This window comes from Artemia sp. Qi Xiang Cuo, chromosome 6, assembly GCF_049724085.1.
Source record: "Artemia sp. Qi Xiang Cuo chromosome 6, ASM4972408v1, whole genome shotgun sequence".
Taxonomy (NCBI): Eukaryota; Metazoa; Arthropoda; class Branchiopoda; order Anostraca; family Artemiidae; genus Artemia; species Artemia sp. Qi Xiang Cuo.
The window spans coordinates 53,322,590-53,348,390 of record NC_142799.1 but is presented as its reverse complement, the minus strand read 5'-3'; the positions used below and the strand labels follow the sequence as shown (position 1 = coordinate 53,348,390).

Below are 25,801 nucleotides of genomic sequence, written 5' to 3'. Positions count from 1 at the left end.
CATTAAAAAGGGCACTAGCCCTTTGAATTTCTAATCGAATGAGCTTTTTTGAAGTTTCGACGACAACACCTTCTATGAAAACATTAAATGCCCCCTGGGCATAACTTAAAACCCTTGCCCTGACGGTTATGGGGGAGTGTCCTTTTCAAAAACATATTTTATATCTGGAAATCAACTACGCTGAACAAAATGGCTTTCTCAAAATTTTGACTGGATGTGTTTGGGGGAATGATGGGCATGGGAGGGGGGGGGGCTAGTTGCCCTCCAATCACTTTCGACTATTAAAAAGGGTACTAGCCCTTTGAATTTCCAATCTAATGAGCCTGTTTTGAAGTTTCTACGACAACACCTTCTATAAAAAACCTTATATACCCCCAGGGCATAACTTAAAACCCTTGCCCTGAGGGTTGTGGGGGAGTGTCTTCCTCAACAACATATTTCCTATCTGGAAATCAACTACGCTGAACAAAATGGCTATCTCAAAATTTTGATGGGATGTGTGTGGGGGAATGATGGGCGTGGGGGGGGCTAGTTGCCCTCCAATCACTTTCGACTATTAAAAAGGGCACTAGCCACTCCAATTTGCAATCGAATGAGCCCTTTTCGAAGTTTCTACGACGACTCCTTCGATACAAAGTGCCCGGGTATGGAGAGAAAAAAAAAACAGCACATTGTACCTACATCGTTCTTTACTTAGGCAGCGCTGGCGCGCTGCCTATGAAAAGGTGGGCGTGAGAGGGGGGTTAGTTACCTTCCAATCACTTTCAACTTTTAAAAAGAGCACTAGCCCTTTGAATTTCCAATCAAATAAGCCTTTTTTGAAGTTTCTATGACAACGCCTTCTATGAAAACCTTATATGCCCGCAGGCCATAACTTAAAACCCTTTCCCCGAGGGTCGTGGGGGAGTGTCCTCCTCAAAACCATATTTTGTATCTGGAAAACAACTACGCTGAACAAAATGACTATTTCAAAATTTGATTGGATGTGTTTGGGGGAATGATGGGTGTGAGGGGGGGCTAGTTGCCCTCCAATCACTTTCGACTATTACAAAGGGCACTAGCTCGCTGAATTTCCAATCGAATGAGCTTTTTTGAAGTTTTTACGACAACGCCTTCCATAAAAACATTAAATGCCCCCTGGATATAACTTAAAACGCTTGCCCTGAGGGCTGTGGGGGAGTGTCCTTCTCAAAAACATATTTTCTATCTGGAAATCAACTACGCTGAACAAAATGGCTATCTCAAAATTTTTATTGGATGTATTTGGGGGAAGGATGGGCGTGGGAGGGGGGGGCGAGTTGCCCTCCAGTCAATTTCAACCCTTAAAAAGGGTACTAGCGCTTTGAATTTCCAATCGAGTGAGCCTGTTTTGAAGTTTCTACGGCAACACCTTCTATAAAAACCTTATATACCCCCAGGGCATAACTTAAAACCCTTACCTTGAGTGATTTGGGTGATGTTCCTCCTCAAAAACTTATTCTCTATCTGGAAATTAACTACGCTGAACAAAATGGCTATCTCAAAATTTTGATTGGATGTGTTTGGGGGACCGATGGGCGTTCGGGGGGGGGGGCTAGTTGCCCTCCAATCACTTTCGACGACTATTAAAAAGGGCACTTGCCCGTTGAATCTCCAATCGAATGAGCTTTTTTGAAGTCTCTACGACAACGCCTTTTATAAAAACATTATATGCCCCCAGGGTATAACTTAAAACCCTTGCCCTTTGTTATCTGGGGAAGTGTCCTTCTCAAAAGTATATTTTCTATCTGTAAATCAACAACGCTAAACAAAATGACTATCTCAAAATTTTGTGCGGATGTGTTTGGGGAAATGCTGGGCGGGGGAGGGGGGTTGCTAGATGCCCTCCAATCACTTTCGACTATTAAAAAGGGCACTAGCCCGTTGAATTTCCAATCGAATGAGCTTTTTTGAAGTTTCTACGACAACGCCTTCTATAAAAACATTAAATGCCCCCTGGGTATAACTTAAAACCCTTGCCCTGAGGGTTATGGGGGAGTGTCCTTTTCAAAAACATATTTTCTATCTGGAAATCAACTACGCTGAACAAAATGGCTATCTCAAAATTTTGATTGGATGTATTTGGGGGAATGAGGGACGTGGGAGGGGGGGGCTAGTTGCCCACCAATCACTTTTGACTATTAGAAAAGGGTACTAGCCCTTTGAATTTCCAATCGAATGAGCCTATTTTGAAGTTTCTACGACAACACTTTCTATAAAAACCGTATATACCCCCAGGGCATAACTTGAAACCCTTGCCCTGAGGGTTTTGGGGGAGTGTCCTCCTCAAAAACATATTTCCTATCTGGAAATCAACTACGCTGAGCAAAATGGCTATCTCAAAATTTTGATTGGAGGTGTTTGGGGGAATGCTGGGCGTGGGAGGGGGGTTGCTAGTTGCCCTCCAATCACTTTCGACTATTAAAAAGGGCACTAGCCCGTTGAATTTCCAATCGAATGAGCTTTTTTGAAGTTTCTACGACAACGCCTTCTATAAAAACATTAAATGCCCCCTGGGTATAACTTAAAACCCTTGCCCTGAGGGTTATGGGGGAGTGTCCTTTTCAAAAATATATTTTCTATGTGGAGATGAACTACACTGAACAAAATGCCTAACTCAAAATTTTGATTGGATGTCTTGGCGGGAATGATGGACGTGGGAGGGGGGGGGCTCGGTGCCCTCCAATCACTTTTGACTATTAAAAAGGGCACTAGCTTTTTGAATTTCCAATCAAATGAGGCTGTTTTGAAGTTTCTACGACAACACCTTATATAAAAACCTTATATGCCCCCAGGGCACAACTTAAAACCTTTGCCCTGAGGGTTATGGGGAAGCGTCCTCCTCAAAAACACATTTCCTATCTGGAAATCAACTACACTAAAAAAAATAGATATCTCAAAAATTTGAATTGGATGTATTGGGTGGAAGGATGGGCGTGGGGGGGGGCTATCTGTCCTCCGATTACTTTTGATTATTAACAAGAGCACTAGCCATTCCAGTTTACAATCAAATGATCCCTTTTCGAAGTTTCTACGACGACTCCTTCGATACGAAGTGCCCGGGTATGGAGAAAAAAAACCCAAAAAACAAGACATTGTGCCCACATCGTTCTTTACTTAGGCAGCGCTGGCGCGCTGCCTATGAAAAGGTGGGCGTGAGAGGGGGGTTAGTTACCTTCCAATCACTTTCAACTATTAAAAAGAGCACTAGCCCTTTGAATTTCCAATCAAATAAGCCTTTTTTGAAGTTTCTATGACAACGCCTTCTATGAAAACCTTATATGCCCGCAGGCCATAACTTAAAACCCTTTCCCCGAGGGTCGTGGGGGAGTGTCCTCCTCAAAACCATACTTTGTATCTGGAAAACAACTACGCTGAACAAAATGACTATTTCAAAATTTTGATTGGATGTGTTTGGGGGAATGATGGGCGGGGGGGGGGCGGCTAGTTGCCGTCTAATCACTTTCGACTAATAAAAAGGGGAATAGCCCGTTGAATTTCCAATCGAATGAGCTTTTTTGAAGTTTCTACGAAAATGCTTTCTATAAAAACATTATATGCCCCCTGGGCACAACTTAAAACCCTTGCCCTTAGGGTTGTGGGTGAGTGTCCTCCACAAAAATATATTTTCAAGCAGGAAAACAACGCTCTTGACCAAAATCACTCTATCAAAATTTGGTTTGGATGTATTGGGGGGAATGATGGTCGTGGGAGGGGGGGCAAGTTGCCCTCAAGTCACTTTCGACTATTAAAAAGGGGACTAGCCCTTTGAATTTTCAATCGAAAGAGCCTTTTTTGAAGTTTCTACGACAACACCTTCTCTAAAAAACCTTATATGCCCCCAGGGCATAACTTAAAACCCTTGCCCTGAGGGTTGTGGGGGAGTGTCCTCCTCAATAACAAATTTTCTATCTGGAAAACAACTACGCTGAACAAAATGACTATTTCAAATTTTTGATTGAATTTGTTTGGGGGAATGATGGGTGTGGGGGGGGGGGGGCTAGTTGCCCTCCAATCACTTTCGACAATCAAAAAGAGAAGTAGCCTTTTAAATTTCCAATAGAATAGGCTTTTCTTGAAGTTTTGAGGACAACACCTTCTATAAAAACCTTATATGCCCCCAGGGCCTAACTTAAAACCCTTGCCCCGAGTGCTATGAGGGAGTGTCCTCCTTAAAAACATATTTTCTATCTATAAATCAACTACGCTGAACAAAATGGCTTTCTCAAAAGTTTGAGTGGATTTGTTTGGGTGAATGATTGGCGTGGGGGGGGGGGGCGAGTTGCCCTCCAATAAATTTTAACTATTAAAAAGGGCACTAGCCACTCCAATTTCCAATCGAATGAGCCCTTTTCGAAGTTTCTACGACAACTCCTTCGATACGAAGTGCCCGGGAGGAGAAAAAAAACACATTGTGCCCACATCGTTCTTTACTTAGGCAGCGCTAGCGCACTGCCTATGATTGTGACAAAAAGTCATTCTTTAGCGTAAACAATTTTGATCGCTTTTCAGTTCCGTTTGAATGAGCCCCATTCTGAACTTCTAAGACCATGGGTTCCATACAATCACCCCTAGGAAAAGCAAACAATCCAAAATTTTATATTTGTGTATAAGTGCTTGAAAGCTCTACAGTAGGGTTCTCTCATATGCTGAACTTGATGGTGTGAATTTTATAAAGATTGCTTGGCTTTTTGTGGATGCTTCTCTCCTTTTTTTGAAGTTAATTCGAAGAAGGTAATACTTTCCCTTAATTTTTTTACCCTTAAATTTTCTATGAATTATATATATTTGGAATTGGCATTAACTTCAACATGCGTAAGTAATATCAGCACAGTAAAAAGTGTAGATTGGAAACCAAAGGCTACCATAGCTCCCTGTTTAGTGATATTGACATTGAAGTTGTACCTAGGCGTAGGTTAGGAGTAATTGTTCGAACCTCACCTCCCCCTCGCCCCAAATATAAAAAATATATAACAATACCTGTTTTTCACTGATTGAAAAGCCAGACAAAGACTGAGTTAGGACCTAGTAAATGGTAAAACAAGCCCTTCCTTCCGCCTCTTGTCGCGATTGAAATCATTAGGTACAGACCTGGTTGGGATTGATTGCTATTCTAGAAGAATATATCCTTTCACCCAAAGAGGAGAGGAAAGTGTATAGAACCTGAACTTTAGTGGCTCACCTCTTCCATCACAACAATCTAAATAGTTTAGTTGACTCGAAAAGACCAAACAGGTCCAAGCAGAAAATCCCAAGCAGCATGGCGGCCCTAAGTTTAACTTTTTAAATACCAAGGACAGTGAAAATGAAACCTCGTTTTTAATTCATTAAGTGGGAATTTAAACAGCCATATGCATCTTAAAAAATGAGGAACAGTCGGGAATTCAACTGATCTATGTAGGCTAGTTACTTATTAGTTTTGCTTATTTACTTTTATGGTTCAGTGTGGCAACACTGACGCAAATGTAATTCTGCCCCAAAAAAACTGATAATTTTGAAACAACCAAAAGAAGTAATTTATGAAATGGTGGTTTTCAGGTGTGACTAGACCTATAATGGCCCTAAAGGGATTTTTTTTTAACTTGTCCTAGCAGGGCCGTATTCAGCATTATTTCGGGGGGTGAGGGTTTACAAAAAGATTTGTTCGGGGGGGGGGGGGGGTACATATTTTTTTAACGCATAAAAAATTTGTTTATATTCATTTTTATGACGTCTTTGTGAGTCGGACAAACATTTCCAGGGGGGGGGTCAAACCCCTTAATCCCCTCCTAGATACGGTCTTGTGTCCTTGCCTTGGTTCTTCAAAGAAACTTAGATGACCTTGGATATAGTTCCGTGGATGACGTGTATGGATATGGCTCTCTGGGTATTTGCTGGACTTTCTTATCGTAAAATTTCCGATTATTCCTGTCTCTGCTTTTGTATATCTTTCTCTCGTTACCTTTTTCCTCTCTTCTTTCTCTAGCCATCTCTTTCATTTATTTTCACTCTGGCGTTTTATTTTAGGTGCTGGTGTTGTTACTACAAGAGCACACGTTCATTACATTGTCACAGAGTATGGAATTGCTTATCTTTTTGGAAAGAGTCTTAGACAAAGAGCACATGCTCTGATTCAAGTTGCTCATCCAGACCACCGAGAAGGATTAGAGAAAGCAGCTTTTGAAAGGCTTAAGTGTATGCCCTCGCCATAATTGATTGTGAAACTTTTCTATGTTCAAGTTATTTCTTGATTATTAATAAATAAAATCGTTCAATATTAATTTTTGTTTTGGAAATTATGAGCACAATTACGGATATTTCGGTTGTAGAAAGTGATTCCAAAGGGTTAATAGGTCTATAATTGCTAATACTTCAAACAACTTACTGCAGCACCAAATGTGAGGCCAACACAGCTACGCACGCTCCTTCTCCATCCTAATATATTGGGATGGAGCCCTCCTAAAATTCCCAATTTTCTTCAAATCCTTTCTTAGGAACTCATCTTTCCCCATTCAAGGACGGCCTGCTTTTCGTCTGACCCTAAATGAATGGCCGAAAAGGACGATCTATGGCAATTTGTCATCCTTCATCCACTAAAATTACCACAGCCATCTCAACATTTCTCTCATTATAGCCTTAGATAGCGGAGTAGAACCACATTTTTCATACAGGTTACTGTTTATAACTGTACATGTTACATACCTCTGTAAAAAGGTTATGTAAAAAACTTTTTTGGCATGGATGGCAACGCATATTTTCAAACGTGGACTGTTTATGCTCGAGTTGTACAATTTCTTATTCTGCAGTTTGGGACTTTTATGTAACAAATAAGTCTTGGATATTAGAAGGCCAATAAAAGCTATAATAATAATGTTGTGTGTTTATATGTAATAAAGAAGTTGCAGTTTTTATAGTATTTAAAATTATTATAGCCTCACACATTACCCACTATAAAAAGAAGTGGAGTACATCAAGAACAAAAAAAAACAACAAAAAAGCAAACTCGCACACTTAACAATTATTTACATAAAACGACGTAAATTATGGTGCGCAGTAAGACCTGCAGATAACGACAGCTTTCCCGCAAGCACAGTCACTTTTTCCCGTAAATCAGGGAGGTCGAATCGCGAATTAGATGCCGGTTCCGGAACCACTATGCTTGCTTACAGAAATAATTTCTGATTTAATTTTCTTGCATACAAAATTAATACATAATATTAACTACTGTCTTAGAAAGCATTGTTTCAATAATACAAATTATATTTATACATAACATAAACTCAGCTAATATTTATCTAAAAGTCCAGTAGCTAAAATTTCTTAATTTGCAATTCAAGTTTAAATTCAATGATTTAAATTCAATGATTTAAATTAAGTGAAAAGGATTTATGTCCAACAAAACTCCTACAAAAATATTGATCTTGCTGAAAAGAAATAATACTGTATTTTGGCAAGCTATCACTGCTCATATATTCTGATCACACGTATATTGATTCTTCTTAAAAATACTGGCTGAAATGAAACTGCAAAATTGTTGATTTTGTGTTCTTTGAAATATTTCAGTTAGAGTGTTATAAATTTTATAACAATTATATAATATTTTAATATGGGGATTGTAAGGTCCAGGTTGATAGAAAAAAGTATAGATGGTATCCTAGCCTACTTAAATTTGGCGTAGGAAAACAAAATAGTAATGGTTATAGATGACTGCAACTTTGTAGGTATAACAATGTAGTTATAACCAATAAAGTATTTGGTTATAGACTGCTGCAATTTTGAAGGTGTAACAATATAGTTGTAGCCAACGGTCGCATGTAGCCAAAACGCATGTCGGTAAGAGGGCCAACTTAATTGATTACTTTATTGTATACTAGAGATTGGCAGGATTTATTCAAGATACTAGGGCAAAGAGTATGGATTGCTTATAAGAGTGGAAACTGGCGCTAGCATTGACAAAAAAAAACATCTAGCGTCTGGTGACACATGACATTTTTTCAAAATTGTAGTTGTTTTTCTGTCAGGAATAGATCAGACACTTATTACTACCCCAATTTTACCAATCATACTAGTTAAATTAATTATTCTTGTTATTACACTGAAAGATTCCAAGTGTCGCTAAACGCTAGATTGCGTTGTAATTTTGTTGGTTTTGTTGGCTAGCACCAGTCTCTACTCTTATAAGTTACTCAGACTCTTTTTAATACAGTGTATAAGAGGGATGTTTTTGGTATTAGAAGTAAACATCATCATCTAGTAGTGACTAGGGTTAAGCTAAAGCTTAACATTAGCAAGGGTAAATGTTAATTAGCGAAGGTTTTTATAACCTTGCCAAACATCATGAATTGACGAGGGGTGCTAAATTGAATGTTGGTGTTCCACTCTAGAACATATAATTTTAAAAAAAGAAGTTTTTCTGAGGGAAGTAAAGAGCGAGGTTGAAGCTTAAAACGAACAAAAATTATCGCTTCACAGTCGATCTAGCATATGTCAATAAAACTAGTGCAAATAAACCAACTAATTATATTTACATAAAACTAGCGCAATACTGAAACCACAAAACAATATAGGAGATTTGGTACAGTAAAAGCAAACCGATTAAGGACATATTTTAAAGAATAAAGCATTTTAGGATCGTTGCCTATAGATTAATATTCCTCTTTTTGACTGAAAAGTTCCTTCATTCGATAGGCTTTTGCTAAAACTTCAGACAATTTTTACTGAAGTACTTGCTTCTGTGTGTCTTTTATGTACACGCTTACTTTGATTATATTTTGATTTTATGTAATATTGCACTAAATCAGTTCTTTATTAAATTTATGTACTGAGGGGTAAGTGTGTAGTCCCTATGTCTCTATGTAAGGAAATATTATTGCTTGAGTTTTTCTTTATTCCAGTTGCTTCCCGTCAAATTTGTTTAGTTCCCATACCGTTGCAAATCAGAATTGTTGTCTCAAAAAGCACTGAATGGCTGGGTTTTTCAAAACCTTGGCTGACCGAAAAATATTTTTAACTTCATCTATCCTCTTTTTGACAAAACTTGTTATACCCCTTCTTCCCTGAAGTTCACCCTTCAAGCAAAGGTTCTTTCTTCCCTCTATTGTACAAAACTGAAAGCTCAGCTAAATACTCAAGCCAGTTGAATTCATTCCGCTTGTCGAGGAACAAGATTGATAAAAAAGTTTATACGTGCTCGATTACATTACGCTGTTACGTCATCTTACATCAGTCCAAAAGTGTATCCAGGATTTTTGTTTGGGGGGGGGGGTTTCTGAGGGATAATCCTGATTTTTTTAAACGTATAAAAATGTGTTTACATGCATTCTTCTTACGTTTTTATACTTTTGTATACATTTCTTTCAGTGTCAATCCAATCACTCTAATCCAATCTACATCCAATCCAATCTACAATCCAATCAATCCAATCAATTTCAATCACTGAAGATTCTCCAAATGTTTATTACTTCCTGCTGGATGTATTGACATTAAAAAATCAGGTGATTCAAGGATTCTGGAATAGAGTGTCAAAATCTGCAATATGGATCAGCTCGTTTATGCCAAGTAAACTCCTCTTTTCTCAAGATCAAAGAGTTGCTTTTGATTCTATAATTCTATAATATAAGAATGTTATCTGCCCTTAATGGAAACAAGGATGGAATGGCCATTTTTGGTTTTGAAGGAACTCTTCTTCTGAATATGTCTCTGAAGGTCTGGACCTTCAAATTGGAGTTAATTGGATTATACAAGGAGCTACTAGCTAGCTGGTCTGCTACCTCATTATATTTGATGACTGGATGGCTGGGGATATGCTGGAACTTGAATTCAATAAGGCTGTTTTGGAGACTGATTAATTGATCTCTGATTTTTCTCAGGTCTGCATCCATGGCACTCCAATGGATATTATCAATAAGCTGAAGAGCGTCTTTGGAGTCTGAAAGCAATACTACTCTTTTGGAAACCGGTGGATAAATATCGACTACCTTTAAAGCCTTTTTTATTGTGATAGTTCTGCCGTGAGGATGGGCGTATTAACAGGAAGTCTTATTTTTATATTCAGTTAGTAACTTGGAATAACAGACGCGGAGCCATATTTGCTTCCTTTAGCCGAACCATCAGTGTAAATTCGGAGAGAATCTGGATACAAAGTGGTCATTTTCTCATGCGAAAGTGACTGAATTTGGGTTGGCAGGTAATTTGTCTTTTGCAAGGGTACTAACTCTAGTGAAACACTTGGAGGTGACATTTGCTATCCTGGGGGAAGAAGGAAATGACTGAAACAGGGTGAGTCAAGTTTCCAAGATGGGACAAACTCGTTAAATAATTTTCCAGGACCTTATAGATGTCAAACTATGAGAGATACCATCTTTAGCAAAAGTGAGCTTAAAAATATCATACTCGTCACCTATAACTTGTATCTTTCTGTAATATTTGACGATCAGCGTATTCCGTCTTTCTAAAATAGAAGGTAGACCGGTCAAGTGTTTCACTTTGTTATAGGGGCACATGTATAGCCTGAAAACGATTTTTGTCAAACCCGCTCAAAACACTCTTCAAATCCGGAATAATAGCGCGATTTAGTCGGGATTTAAACCCTGACTACGAAAGCTTTTATGTTAATAAATGATTCTGATTCTGAAATTAATCCATAGGATCGTTTCTGCCATCTATTTATTTTCGTTCTGATCTCTTAATTAATATAGGAAAAATCAGTAAATTTTTATATCGATCTTTTAAACCAAAAATTTAGTTTTCTTCATGGGTACTAGAGCTGCTGCCTGTAAGTTTTCTTATCCTTAATACAAGTACTTCCATCCTTGAGATCCAGATTTGGTCAATATATATAGCTCAGTAAACAACATAGCATTTACACTCAATTGTAAATGATGTATAATTTTTCTGGGTTTTGGTTTGTTTTGATAGACTTTTTTTGGACTGTAAAACCTTTTCCTAGCTAAGTTATATATTATGGGCTCCCCCCTCATAGTAGTATGATATTTGTAGGCATAAATATATAATAACTTGGAGGCCATAGACTACAGATTGCTTGTGCAAGATTTAAGCTCTTGTTGACTAAAGAGCATCACCAAGTGAGGAAAACCATATTGTCACCAACATGGGCATAGGACTGCAAAAAGCCTCAAATAATGCTGGAGGCCCCAGAGACTTCTTGCTGTCCAGTTTTAACCTAGCTTAAGTTCTTTTGTAGGGTGAGAATATGTATTAGTCCCCCTGTCCTACACTGATTTTGGACCACTGCTTTTTGTGAGGCTATAATAATTTTAAATACTATAAAAACTGCAACTTGAAATGTTACAGTGCTGAAAGAACAACTTTCGTTTTGATATATTGACTGACAAATTCAAATGTTTTGAAATTGAATTATTAGGAGTTTCAGAAACTCATATCCCAGGGGGTGGGGAATATGAAACTAGATGATATAGAAATTTATATATTCAGGCAGGAAGGATAGGATGTTTAGGCAAGGAGTAGGGCTTGTAATGAATAAGAAATCTGCTAAATGTTGCTTATGTTGGGAAGGTATCAATAATATATAATGCTAGTTCCTCATTTTATGACTAAAAAGTGCAAAGAATCAGTTATAGTTTTTTAAGCCCCTGTAGAGCTGACTGATGGAGATAGTAGTGACTCAGATGGATTTTACTTACCAGGGGTGGATCTAGAGCAAAATCTTGAGGGAAGCCTAATGTGACAAGGGCATCAATAAGAAAAATCTTGGGTGGGGGGGGGGGTCAGGCCAATGCAACAAAGGTGCCAATAATTGACAAATTTATTCCTAAAAAAAAAAAAAAAAAAAAAGTAATGAGGGCACCAGCATTTTTTTAGGGGGGGGGTCCCCAGCCTCTCTGGATCTGCCACTGTTACTTACTATTACAAGAACAAATAGCCAGGACTCAAGTTAGAAATATTTCATTTTTGTAAAAGGATTTTAATGCTCAGGCTAGTAGAAATGGAGAGATATGGTATCCTAGCCTAGGTAAATTTGGTAACATGATCATAAGATGGCCAACCTTATTGTTTGTGTTTATTGCTCCTTACTCAGTTACCTAAAGAAAAAACCAACACAAGGGTACTTTATAGCCCATAGCTGAGTTTTATAAGCCCAGAGCTAACTGCAGAATCAGGCTAGACTTTTTTGGCTGATCAATAACTAGAACTGTTTAGGTGAGGAGACCATGTCTTTAACATCAGCCAAAGTTGTCAAAAGGAGACTTGACAGTGAATAGGAAGCCAAACCTTTTAAGATATGACTGGAGCTGCCCCATCATCTTTGTCTCAAAAATAGTTATTAATATTTTTTTTTTAAATAGCTGTCAATACTTATAATTATATATATATATATATATATATATATATATATATATATATATATATATATATATATATATATATATATATATATATATATATATATATATATATATATATATATATATATATATATATATATATATATATATATATATATATATATATATATATATATATATATATATATATATATATATATATATATAGCCCATAGCCCATAGCCCATAAAATAGCCCATAGCTGAGTTTATAGCCCATAGCTGAGTTTTATAAGCCCAGAGGTAACTGCAGAATCAGGCTAGACTTTTTTGGCTGATCAATAACTAGAACTGTTTAGGTGAGGAGACCATGTCTTTAACATCAGCCAAAGTTGTCAAAAGGAGACTTGACAGTGAATAGGAAGCCAAACCTTTTAAGATATGACTGGAGCTGCCCCATCATCTTTGTCTCAAAAATAGTTATTAATATTTTTTTTTTTAAATAGCTGTCAATACTTATAATTATATATATATATATATATATATATATATATATATATATATATATATATATATATATATATATATATATATATATATATATATATATATATATATATATATATATATATATATATATATATATATATATATGATATGAATATATATATATATATATATATATATATATATATATATATAAAAAAAGTATATGAATATATATATATATATATATATATATATATATATATATATATATATAAAAAAAAATATATATATATATATATATATATATATATATATATATATATATATATATATATATATATATATATATATATATATATAAAGGAGTTAGGTTAGGAGTCTAATGCTGCTTGTCATATCCAACCAACTGGCAGGATCAATACAATATACCAGGGTATATAGAAGTGTTGTTATTGATGTTAAAAGTAAAGCTCACCATCTATTCATCTAAAGCTCAAATCCAGGAAGGGTAACTACCTTCTAGGAAGTTATGACACTGGAAGGCTCCAGGATAAGAATTTAAGAGAAACTGTGCAGGAATAGTTGGATATTAAACTGAGAGTCTGAAATTTGACATTGTAAAATATTGATGGAATAATTTTAAGAAAATAGTTCATGAACTTTTAGATGATGTCTTAGGGAGGAAAGTTTGAAATGTGGCTAGGAATATTAGTAAAAATGCTTAAAGCCTGATATAGAAGTGGAGGGACTTGTACAACAATAATCTCAGTGGTAAATCACATGAAATAAGAGGAATGTAATGAAAGTAGAGAAAGCATCAAAATATAAATTAAAGAGGTGTGAAGTGGAGGCTATGCATAAAATTACTGAAGACCTGGTAGATGCAGCCATATGGCTTGATAGCAAAATATTGTTTTGCCTGTTAAAAAATTGAGAGAGAATGAGGGAATGGTCAATCTGGATATTGTTCTAGTTCAAGATAGGAATGGGGTCACAATTATTGATCAGGAATGATCTAAAGAGAAATTGGTGCAGCATTTTGAGAAAATGCTAAACCCTGATAAAATAAAACCCTAAACCCTGATAAGGTACCAGGTGGCAATAGTGTGGTAAATGAGTTTTTTGAACATGGTGGTTGCAAAGTTAGAGCTAAATTATTGAAAATAAGAAGAGGATTCTTGAAAAGGGGAAGTACTTAGTGATTTTAGGAGAACTTCAATCAAACTCCACTATAACAAAGGAGATGGGAGTCAGTGTGTTGATTATAAAAGCAATAGCTTGGTTTCCGTAGGAACAATTACTTAGTATGATGATACTTATAAGACTTTAAGATGTTGTAGATAAATTTTAAGAGAAAAACAGTGTGGTTTCGGGAAGGGGTTAGGAAGCATCAAACAAATTTTCAACCTTAGATTAATGTTTAAGAAGTGTCTTGAGTTATCACACTCCTTTTGTCCTCAGTTTTGTAGATTATGAAGAAGTGTTTGATTAGCCCATAGAAGAACTTTAATGAAGGGCCTATCCATGTTTGGTGTAGTAGATAAATGTATTAAAGTGATTGGTAATATGTAAAAGAATAACATTGCCATGGTTAAGGTAGGAAGTGAGGATAGTAGCTGGTCTGAGGTATGAATGGTTAGTTTCAGTGCATGAAAAACAAAGGTACTGCTGATATGATCAAAGCGTCATGCATGCACCCCAACTTCATCTTCCTGAATGATGCTATAAAGATTCAACAAGCTTTTCTCCTTGATCAGGTGAGAACCATCTGTGCAAGAAAGCTGGGGATCACTGTTTGTCAAATAAACCTTCTACTGCTCAGTTTTGTCATCCCACTTTACAAGTTTTGCATCTGACCCAATGCCAAATATGAATGCCCACTGTATGCCAGAGTTCTGAAAACATGGTTGGCACCACTCCAACTGATTCGGGTTAGGGTAGGATTAGTCGTTCTCCATGACTCTTTCCAGTCTTTTAATTAAAGATTCGATGTAGCATTGATGGTTGTTTTCTACAAGTACATAAATTCACCTCTCTGTCTAGAGCTCCCTTGTATTGTGCCTTCATTGTCAAATTGACAAGAAAGACTTGAAGGCACATAGCCCATCCCAATTATGTGAAGGTTGAAACACCAAGAAGAAAATTCTTGAAGAACAGCTTCATTCAACGTTGCACTTTAATTTGGAATGATCTCCTTGGAGACATTATCCCTAAAACTTTATTTGTTGACTCCTTCAAAAGAGGTTTCAATAAACCATCTCAAACCTTGTGATGTGGGTTTGGTGGAGTCATTTCAAACCTCCAGACATGAAGTTTTTCATGTCTGGAGAGCAAACTAGGACACAACAGGAATAGGCTGAGAAGCAGCCTGGGACAGATGGACTTGGGTGGGGAGTGTCTTTGGGAAAAATATTTACTGTGTGAGGGTTTGCCATTGCATTTTTTGAAAAACAGAGGCACAACATAACTCTCTTTCACTCAAGCGTTTCTAACATATGGTAGTTTTTTTTTTAGAATATGAGACTATGGAACTTTACTGTCTTTGATAATTATTTTCTGGGCTCTTTTTGAATGGATTCAATTTTACTAGACTCTTCCTGGGAGAAGCCAGGGTAACGAACTGGATAAGCACATTCAAGATGAATGCAGACAAAGGAAGTAGAAATCCTTAAGTATTGGAAGGGGAAATGCCAAGTTTATTCAGGAGCTTGATGAAGGAGATAAATTTATTAGCTTCATGGATAATTTATTTTTTTAACATGGATACCCCTCTTTAAATTAAAAGAAAATATGACAACAAGTAATTTAAAGAGGGACACAGAAATTTCAGGAGGAATGCAATTAAGAAAATGGGGCTGGGATTTAAGGAAAAGATTGACATTATCATGGATTTATAATTTTTTTTATATTTTTTTTCTCTCATATCTAAGTCCAAGGCATCATCATATCCAATATCATTGAGGATGCTGATAAGGGTGTTCATTAAATTTTCTACAGCAGGTTTCAACAACCGCTAGGTCGTTGACAAATTTCTGTCTTGTCAGAAAATTCCTCAGCAAGACTCTTAATCATAATTTGAAAAGGAGGAGTCCTAGACCATACCTTGGAGTACTCCATTGTAGACAGGTAGAATATTATAATAGTGATTCTGATATTTGACTACTTGTTAGGTTGCATGATTTATCTCTGTGAAAAAAAAAACAAACATTTTTAGTTTTGACAATTACTAAGAATGAGAACATTTCCAGTTAGTTCTCCAATGCTAAAGTTTCTATTTCATTTAAAAGTTTTATTTTTAGTTAGTGCAAAAGTACAAAATCTACAGGACTATTATGTAAGATTGATTCATCAAACACAACCACTTCCATCTGGAAATGATATTGCCAATACATTGAAATCGCTGTTAGCCTCTCTCTTAGGTAAGTTGCTCTCATTTAAACAAAAATATATATTTTCTGTTGTTATCTAAAGCTATGAACGGCCTGGTTCCCCGATCTAAAAAAAGAAAATTAAGAATCAACATTAATTAAACACTTGTGTGAATATCATAGGGAGTGTAGAAAACAGAATAAAATCTTAAGGCTTTGAAGAGAGGAGGGGGGGGTTATACATTTCCATGGTTTTGTATAGAAAAGGCTTTTTAAGAGTTTCAAGGGTGTTTTCTTTTCGTAGGTTTATTGTAAAAGGAGAAAAATCTACTGTTTGGATCTACAGTGAACAAAAGAAAAGTTTAGTCATACTAAAATCACATTATACTGAAGCTATTTGTATGAAATTTTGAGTAACACTAAGTTATTGACAAGCCCTTGTGCAACATTTCTTGGCATATCAATGGATTCAGTCAAATTTTTTCTTACAAAAAAGGAAAATAGAGTGGTAAAAAGGCCTAGCCGTACTTGGGTTAATGCTGCTTGGGGAAAAATTAATTACAGCACCACTCTCCAGATTCAAATACAAGCAGATAAAGCCGAATCAAGGTAAGAATTGGATAAAAAGAATTCCATTCTCCCGGCACGGTGCCCCCACCCCAAGCCCTGACGTCAGAGCAACTGCAGCCATGATGCAGGCAACTAAACTGCTCCTACTGTCAGATAAACAAGAAACAAATGACACGTTTTATGCTTTTGTGAAAAGTAACATAGCATTAGCTTGTATTTATTGTGAATATGTATTATAACACCACTGATTGGGTGTCAGGAAGTAGAGAATACAGTTGGTTTAAAGCAGAAGCAGCTTATTCTAAACCATCTTTAATGAATATGTCATAATTTTTCTTGAAGAAAAATTATTTTTTGGAAGTTCCATTTGAAGAATTTAAGGCATTGTCTACTACAGTGTTTAACAAATAAAAAAAAGCAAAGTTTTGCTCCTACAACCCTTTAGTCAGCAAAGCCAGCCCAGGCTTGGTGCAGGTTGGTGCAGCACTTCATGGTGCACAGGCAAATTAAATTTAGTTTATTATCCATTTCAAGTATGATATCAAGTATGATACTTCATATAAAATATATTTAGATAACAATAATAATTATGATAACACTAGTTTGAATTTATCTCTTATAGTAGCTTATTTTTGATACAATCTTCATTTTGTTGCAGAGCAACACTACTCTTTTCACAGTTGTTTTCCGTTTGTTTTATTCTTGATCAACGGTCTGTAGCTTGGCAGAGGTAAGAGATGAAAATTCAATCTTTTTTTGGTGTTTGATTATAAAGCAAAAACAAAAAGTTCCTTGGAGGTTTGCAAGAATTTCCAGTAATTTTCTATAAAAAATGGAATTTGTTTTTTATTTCTAACTTAAAAACAGCATATACAAGGCTGAAAACAAACTGTTGTAGGTCAAAAAGTTCTGTGGGATCACTGTTGGTTTTGTGTAAAGCTTAAAATTATCTCTTAAATCTGAGACTAAAAATTCTCTATCACTTCTATATTTAATGAATTAATTCTGGAATTTGGGATGGAGAAGTGTGCGTAGCTGTGACGGCCTCAGGCGTCTTAGTGCTGCAGTGAGCTGTTAGTAGTAGGAGTAGTAATCAGAGGCAACGCTATAGCGTTGCCTATAGTAAAGGCCATACGGCTCCATTGTTTTATTATAATTGGAGTGACTTGTGCCCTTTTTAATAGTCGAAAGTGATAGGAAGGCAACTAACACCCCTTCCACGCCCGCCATTTCCCGAAACACGTCCAATGAAAATTTTGAGAGAGCCATTTTGTTCAGCGTAGTTGATTTCCAGATAGAAATTATGTTTTTGAGGAGGACACTCCCCCACAGCCTTCAGGGCAAGGGTTGTAAGTTATGCCCTTGGGGAATACAAGGATTTTATAGAAGGTGTTGTCGTACAAACTTCAAAAAAGGCTTATTCGATTGGAAATTCAAAGAGCTAGTGCCCTTTTTAATAGTCGAACGTGATTGGAGGGCAACTAACCCCCCCCCCCCTCTCACGCCCAACTTTTCCCCAAACACATCCAAACAAAATTTTGATACAGACATTTTATTCAACGTAGTTTTAAGTTCTGGAAATTAGGTCTTTGAGGATGACACCCCCCCACATCCCTCAGGGTAAGGGTTGTAAGTTATGCCCTGGGGACATATAAGGTTTTGTATAACAGCGTTATCGTAGAAGCTTCAGAAAGGGTTCATTCGATTGGAAATTTAAATAGCTAGTTCCTAGGCAACTGACAGCCCTTCCACGCCCACCATTTCCCCAAACACATCCATTAAAAATTTTGATATAGCCATTTTGTTCAACGCAGTTGAAAGCTCTGGAAATTATATGTTTAAGCAGGACACTCCCCCCACAGTCTTCAGGGGCAAGGTCTATAAGTTATGCCCTGGGGGCATATATGGTTCTTATGAAAGGAGTGCTTATATAAACTTCAAAGAGGGCTCATTTGATTGGAAATTGAAAAATCTAGTTCACTTTTTAAGTGTCAAAAGGTATTGGAGGGTAGCCAGCTCCCCCCAACCTCTTTTTATCAAATGCATTCAATACAAATTTCAAGATAGTTATTTTGTTAGAAACAGTTCAAAGATCATATAACAAAAATTCCGGTGTCAACACAACCCCCCAGGGCCCGGGGACAGGCGTTGTAAGTTAGGCCCTGGGGGCATATTAGGTTTTTATGGAAGGGATGCTCGTATTAGCTTCAAAGAGGGATCATTTGATTGGAAATTGAAAGTTCTTGTTCAATTTTTAAGAGTCAAAAGAGATTGGAGGGCACCTAGCCCCCCCCCCCCCCTCCACGCCCTTTTTTCCTCAAACTCATCCGATAAGAAATTTGATATAGCTTTTTCTTTTTTTATGAATAGTTCTAAGACCGTATAACAAAAGGTCCGGAGTCAACCAAGCCCCCAGGACTCGAGTGTAGGCGCTATAATATATGCCGCGGGGAACTATATGGCTCTAAATGAAGGGATGCTCTTATATACTCCAGAGAGGGCTTATTCGATTCTGTATTGAAAGTTACAGTTCAGTTTTTGAGAGTCAAAAGAGTTTGGAGGGCAACTTGCACCCCCCCCCCCTGTGTCCCCAAATGCCTCCAATAAAAATTTTGAGATAGCCATTAAGTTAAAAATTGCTCAAAAGTCAGATAACAAAAACTCAGGTATCGTCACAACCCCCCAGGGCCCGGGGACAGGTGTTGTAAGTTATGCCCTGGGGCATATATGGATTGTTTGAAAGAGATGCTCGTATAAATTTCAGAGAGGGCTCATTTGATTGTAAATTGAAAGTTCGAGCTCACTTTTTAATAGTCAAAAGTGATCCGAGGGCAGCTAGCCCCCCCCCCCCACGCCTTCTTTTTCAAAACCCATCTGATGAAAATTTTGAGATAGACATTTCGTTAAAACTAGTTCAAAGGTGGGATAAGAAATAATCCAGTGTTAATACAGATACTTGGAAGGCGTTCTAGTTATGCAATAAGGGCATGTACAGTTCTTATGAAAGGGATGCTCGTATAAACTTCATAGAGGGCTCATTTGATTGGAAATTGAAAGTTCTAGTTCACTTTTTCAGAATCAAGAGAGTTAAGGGCAACTAGCCCCCCGCACGCTGTTTTTTCCCAAACCCATCCGCTACAAATTTTGAGATAGCCAGTTTTTTGGAAATTGTTCAAAAATTAGGTAACAAAAACTCCCCCCAGGGCCTGGGGGTAGGCATTGTAAGTGTTGTCATGTGGGCGTATATAGTTCTTATGAAAGGGATGCTCGTATAAACTTAAGAGGGGCTCATTTGATTGGAAATTGTAAGTTCTAGTTCAATTTTTAAGAGTCAAAAGATATCCGAGGGCAACTAGCCCCCCCCCCACACTCTTTTTTCCCCCCGCCCATCCGATAAAATTTTTATAACAGCCATTTCATTAAAAATAGTTCAAAGGTCAGATAACAAAAACTCCGGTGTCAACACATCCCCTTCGGTCCCGGAGGAAACGCACTTTAAGCTGTATCCTGGGATAGTTAATTGCCTTTATGATAGGGATGATCATATACGCTTCCGATAGACCTTATTCGAGCGGAAATTAAAAGTGCTAGTTCATTCTCTCGGAGTGAAAAAAGATCGGAAGGCAAATAGCCGCCCTTTACGTCTTTGGGTGTATCGGATGGATAAACCCATCCGATAAAAATTTAAGGTGACAATTTTGTTAAAATAATTCAACCATCAGATATTAAAACTTCAGGGTCAACACAACCCCCAGGGCCCAGGGACAGGCGTTGTAAGTTATACTCTGGGGATATATGGTGGCCGGCGTTTACCCCCCCCCCCCCTCCGTGGAAAATACACCCCCCTCCCCGCGGAAAATACACCCCCCCGGAAAATGCCCCTCGCGGAAAATACCCTCCCGTGGAAAATAACCCCCCGGATAATACCCCCCGGGAAATACCCCTCCCCCCGCGGAAAATACGCCCCCGCAAAAAATACCCCCCCCCCCCCGACAATTCGGCTGTGATAATTAAAAGTGCGACTAATTAAAAGAGTTACATTTTTGTAACTTTTCAGGAGAGCCAAAAAAAAACAGAGAAAAGTTTGTCGGTTGTGGTTGCTCTGAAGGATGACACTAATAGAGATAAAGGGAACATACTCCAAACGAAGTTGTTATGCTCTTTACAGTGGTATAAATTAAATTCAAATATTCCGAGCGAATCCTAAATCATTCCATTTTATGGTGTATGTGTCCTTTTTCCTATAGATAAGATAATCCTGTTCTGTCGAAAGTATTTTGAGCGAATTCAAAATTAATCCATGTTTGGCGTATGTCTTCCTTTTTTCTTGATTAACTAAAAAAAAACAAGTTTTTTTAACTGAAAGTAAGGAGCGACATTAAAACTTAAAACGAACAGAAATTATTCCGTATATGAAAGGGGCTTTCCCCTCCTCAACACCTCGCTCTTTACGCTAAAGTTTGACTCTTTGTCACAAATTTATTTTATAAAAAAATAAAGACTTTAGCGTAAAGAGCGAGGCGTTGAGGAAGGGACAGCCCCTTTCATATACAGAATAATTTCTGTTCATTTTAAGTTTTAATGTCGCTCCTTACTTTCAGTTAAAAAAACTTGTTTTTTTTAAGATAATTTCTGAACGTTTTTGAATTAATGCAGCTTTGATTTTGGCTCACCCTACATGAATAATTAAAACGAAATTGGCATATTAAATTTCCTGTTTTTTTTTGGCAAAATGGCTTTCTCGAAAGTTTGATCTGACTTAACTTACGAATTAACTTACGTAACGAATTTCTATATCCATATGTTTTTATTACATATATTATGGAGTTGGCCCCTTAGTCAATACCTCGCTCTTTACGCTAAGGTTCGAATTTTGTCCGAATCACAAACCCCTGAATCACAAAGGCCGGTTAATTGGAATAGATGGCTCTTTTGAAAGCACTAAATAAAAACTGTTGAATAAAACTTGTTTTTTTATTTAATTTCTGATCGTTTTTTAAATAATGCTGGGAAATCTGGCGCCCCCTTCATAGAAATGTCCCTTCCCCCAAGGAAATATCCTCCATGGAAAGATCCTCCCACGTATCGCCTCCTCTAAACCCGACCCCCCACTGGAAAAAAAAAAATTCCTCCTGAAAACGCCTTTATACTTGCCATTAACCAACACTATATGTAAACAATGGGCAAAGTTTATAACTTGCAGCCCTTCCCCCGGGAACAGTGGGGGATTAAGTAATCCTCAAAGACATATTAATTAGATTTTTGACTATGCTGAACAGAATGGCTATCTCAAAATTTCGATTGGGTGACTTCGGGAAAAAAAAGAGCGTGGGAGGGGGCCAAGTTGCCCTCCAATTTTTTGGTCACCTAAAAAGGGCACTAGAACTTTTAATTTCTGTTCGAATGAGCCCTCCCACGATATTCAAGAACCACTGGGTCAATACAATCACCCCTGGGGGGAAAAAAAATAAACCCGCACCCGTGATAATTCTTCGGGCAAAAAATGAAAAATTACAGATTTTTGTATATAAAAGTATGAAACCTCTACAGTATGGTTATATGAAACGCTGAATTTGATGTTGTGATTTTCATTAAGGTTCTATAACGTTTAGGGGGTCTTTCCCCCTTTTTTCGAAAATAAGTCAAATTATCCCAGGCGCGTAACTTTTGATGGGTAAGATTAAACTTGATGAAACTTATATATTTGAAATCACAATTAAAATCTGATTCTTTTGATGTATCTATTGGTATCAAAATTCCGTTTTTTAGACTTTCGGTTACCATTGAGCCGGGTCGCTCCTTTCTTACAGTTCGTTACCACGAACTGTTTGACAAAAAAAGAAGACAAATGCAATTATAGCTCCATGAGAGAACCTTCTTCTGTCAAAACTTTTTATTTTCTTAACGGTACAAGACAGGACAATTCTGACTGGATCATTTGAGTCCTCGTGCTGAGTTACCCACTACCCATACATAGCTCATTTTTGACAAAATGGCATATGTCGCAATTTTTTTTTCAGGGGGGATCGTATCGACCCTGTGGTCCTAGAATATCGTGGGAAAGCTCATTCGAACGGAAATTAAAAGTTCTAGTGCCCTTTTTAAGTGAACAAAAAATGGAGGGCAACTAGACCCCCTCCCCCGCTTATTTTCTTCCAAAGTCACCCGATGAAAATTTCGAGATAGCCATTTTGTTCAACATGGTCGAAAATATGATAACTATGTATTTTAGGATGACTTAATCCCCCGAACTCCCCAGGGGAAGGACTGAAAATTATGAACTTTACCCATTGTTAACATATAGAATTGGTTATTGTGAAGTATACAGACGTTTTCAGGGGGGATTTTTTCTGGTAGTGGGGGGGGGTCGGGGGTTATGTGGGAGGATATTCCATGAAGGAAGTTTTCAGGGGGGAAGGGACATTGTAATGAAGGGGACGCCGGATTTCCCAGCATTATTTAAAAAAAGATCAGAAATTAAATAGAAAAAAAAACAAGTTTTTCAACCGAAAGTACGCAGCAACATCAAAACTTAAAACGAACAGAAAATATTACATATATGATCAGGTTCACCCCCAAGTCAATACTCTGCTCTTTAAGCCAAAGGTTTTTTTAGTACTTTCATAAGAACTATTTATTCTAATTAACGGCCTTTCTGATTAAGCGGTCATTTTTAAAGAATTGGAACAAAATTCGAACTTTAGCTTAAAAAGCAAGGTATTGACTAGGGGGCGAACCCCCTAATATACGTATTGAAAATATATGAATATAGAAGTTCGTTACGTAAGTTTCGTAAGTTACGTATATTTATTACTAATAAAAACGTTCGTAAATAAAATTAAACAAGTTTCGAGAAAGCCATTTAACCAAATAAAAGTAAAATTAACATCAAAATTTTGTTTTAATTATTCATGTACGGTGAGCCAAAATCAAAACCTGCATTAATTCAAAAACTTTCAAAAATTAAATAAAAAAACAAGTTTTTTGACTGAAAGTAAGGAATTACGTTAAAACTTAAAATGAACAGAAATTATTCCGTATATGAAAGGGGCTGCCCCCTCCTCAACGCCTCGCTCTTTACGCTAAAGTTTGACTTTCTCACAACTCTATTTTTTTAACAATAAAAAACTTTGCGGGATGCGTTTAAAAGCAAAAAAGTATGATAAAAAATGATTGCGTATCAGAATCTGTTGCGTTAATTCATGGAATTTAGGGAGATCGGGCTAAAATGAAATTTTTCAAAATTTAGAGGGGAGTAATTTTATTGTTTTTATGGTGAAAATACCAGAAGTCACTTTTCAATGAAACCCTACCCCATTTGACGCCACTAATAAGACTATAAAAATGCATTGACTGTTTAAAATACAATGATATTAGTCTCTGGAAATCTGGACAGTTTTTTATTTTTCAATGTAATAACGGGTCCAAGGGAAACTGTTTAAATGTACATTGTTTTCGATAAAGCGCAAATGGAGCTCTATTAATGTGATTGATTATTCATTTCATTAATCGGACTTTATTATCTCATTCATAGTTATTTATTTTTGTTTTGAATATGAATTATTTTATGAAATTTCTGCTGGTTTTAGGTTTTAATTTGGGCGCTACTTTTCTTTATAAAACTTTTTTTTTGAAAGCATTTTAAAAAGATTAATTTACCTAGAAGGAACAATCGGATCTTGGCCAAATCTTGTCGTAAGTAAGAACTAGTGAACTAGTTATGTCTTTTGGGGGATTATAATCTCGTCTGGTTTCTTTGGGAGATGGAGGAAGGGGATGTCCTTAAATGCTTGTCATCAGGCCATCTACAATAAGAGTTTTCAGATGACAAATAAACCTGGTGAAAAGTAAGAGTAAATGTCCTTGTTAGGCGTTTGAAGTTCCATGTGTGATCCAATCTCTGTGGGGGAAGGCAAGGGGATGTTGTATCCTAAATTCCAGTAAGGCAGTCTTCATGGAAAGTAAGAGGAAGTTTCCCAGTTGGGTTTAATGGCTTTCTGGGCACAACACATTCTCTCTGGGGTGGGGGGATGGAGAAGGTCCCTTAATTTGTGTCGCTAGAAATCTACCAGATAAGGTGGTCGTATCTCAGCCAAACTTTGTAAGAAGTTAAAGTTTGTGTCTTATGTATTCGTTTTACGGCTGATGACTGATTTGACACCTTTGTACAGGATTGAAAGAGGAGGGACCATTTGAATTTTTTTCGTATGAAGTTTCATTAGAAGGAGCTATTTGATCTGTACTGAATGTGGCTGGAAGCAAGCGTGTCTTAACTGTATGTTATGTGGGTCTGCGCCCATTTTAACCTTTGTTGGGAAGGGGGTCCATAAATTTTTAAATCACGAAATTGTCCCAATCATTTTGTCTTATCTCACCAAACTGGGTGGGATCTAAGTGGAGGCACCCTAGTTGCATTTTCAGGAGCTTATAGCTGATCTAACCTATGAGGTGCGATGGGTCCCTAAATTCTTGTCATTGGGTTCTTGCCCAGGATGTGTTTTTTAGTCTTAATAGAGCTTGGTTAGTAGTACTAGGATCGGATACGACTTTTGTAGAGGTGGGAAAGGCAGCGCCCTTTAATTCTTTTCGTCAGTACGTCTGGCACACATGGTTATTGGATCGCAGCTAAAATTGGATAGAAGTAAGAGCGAGTGTCGGGATCGAAGAGCTAAATTAATAGTTATGCGTTTTTATGGCATGTATATGGTCCAACCTCTTTGGAAGGGAGTGTCAGAATGTCGTTTTATCAGCCTAATTACTAGACGGACTTGTGAAATTCCTTCAACAAAACCTGATCAACAGCTAGAGTTATGGTGTTGGATGTCCGTGCACAATCAAATCTTTGTGATAAAAGGCTATATTCTTGTCATTCGGATCCTTAGGATCCCTAAGAATGATGTATGGAAGTTGGAAAGGATTGACAGTTTGGATTTTTGGTGTGCTAATTGAGGATTCCAGACTTCCGTCAGATTGTCACTTGTGATACCCCTAAAGTGTGAACTATGGCCACTATTTCCACTGGGGATCTAATTGACGTTGGTATTTTTTTTATTAGAAGAAAGGAAGATTGTAA

At 37.1% G+C, this 25,801-nt stretch overlaps 2 protein-coding genes across 5 annotated transcripts in view; both read left to right on the top strand.

The window, feature by feature from the left end:
- Positions 1 to 6,278, top strand: part of LOC148951375 (succinyl-CoA:acetate/propanoyl-CoA:succinate CoA transferase) — a 33,608-nt gene extending 27,330 nt beyond the window's left edge. For both annotated transcript variants that reach the window (XM_089090826.1, XM_089090827.1), the window contains exon 7: positions 6,025 to 6,278. In XM_089090826.1, coding sequence (XP_088946952.1) covers positions 6,025 to 6,209 — 185 coding nt within the window. In that variant the 3' untranslated portion in view covers positions 6,210 to 6,278. The remainder of the gene's footprint in view (positions 1 to 6,024) is intronic.
- Positions 6,279 to 10,710: 4,432 nt separating this feature from the next.
- The window catches only part of unc79 (UNC-79 domain-containing protein), a 230,690-nt gene continuing 215,599 nt past the window's right edge, over positions 10,711 to 25,801 (top strand). For all 3 annotated transcript variants that reach the window (XM_089090820.1, XM_089090822.1, XM_089090821.1), the window contains exons 1-2: positions 10,711 to 10,771; positions 16,090 to 16,209. In XM_089090820.1, coding sequence (XP_088946946.1) covers positions 10,750 to 10,771; positions 16,090 to 16,209 — 142 coding nt within the window. In that variant the 5' untranslated portion in view covers positions 10,711 to 10,749. The remainder of the gene's footprint in view (positions 10,772 to 16,089; positions 16,210 to 25,801) is intronic.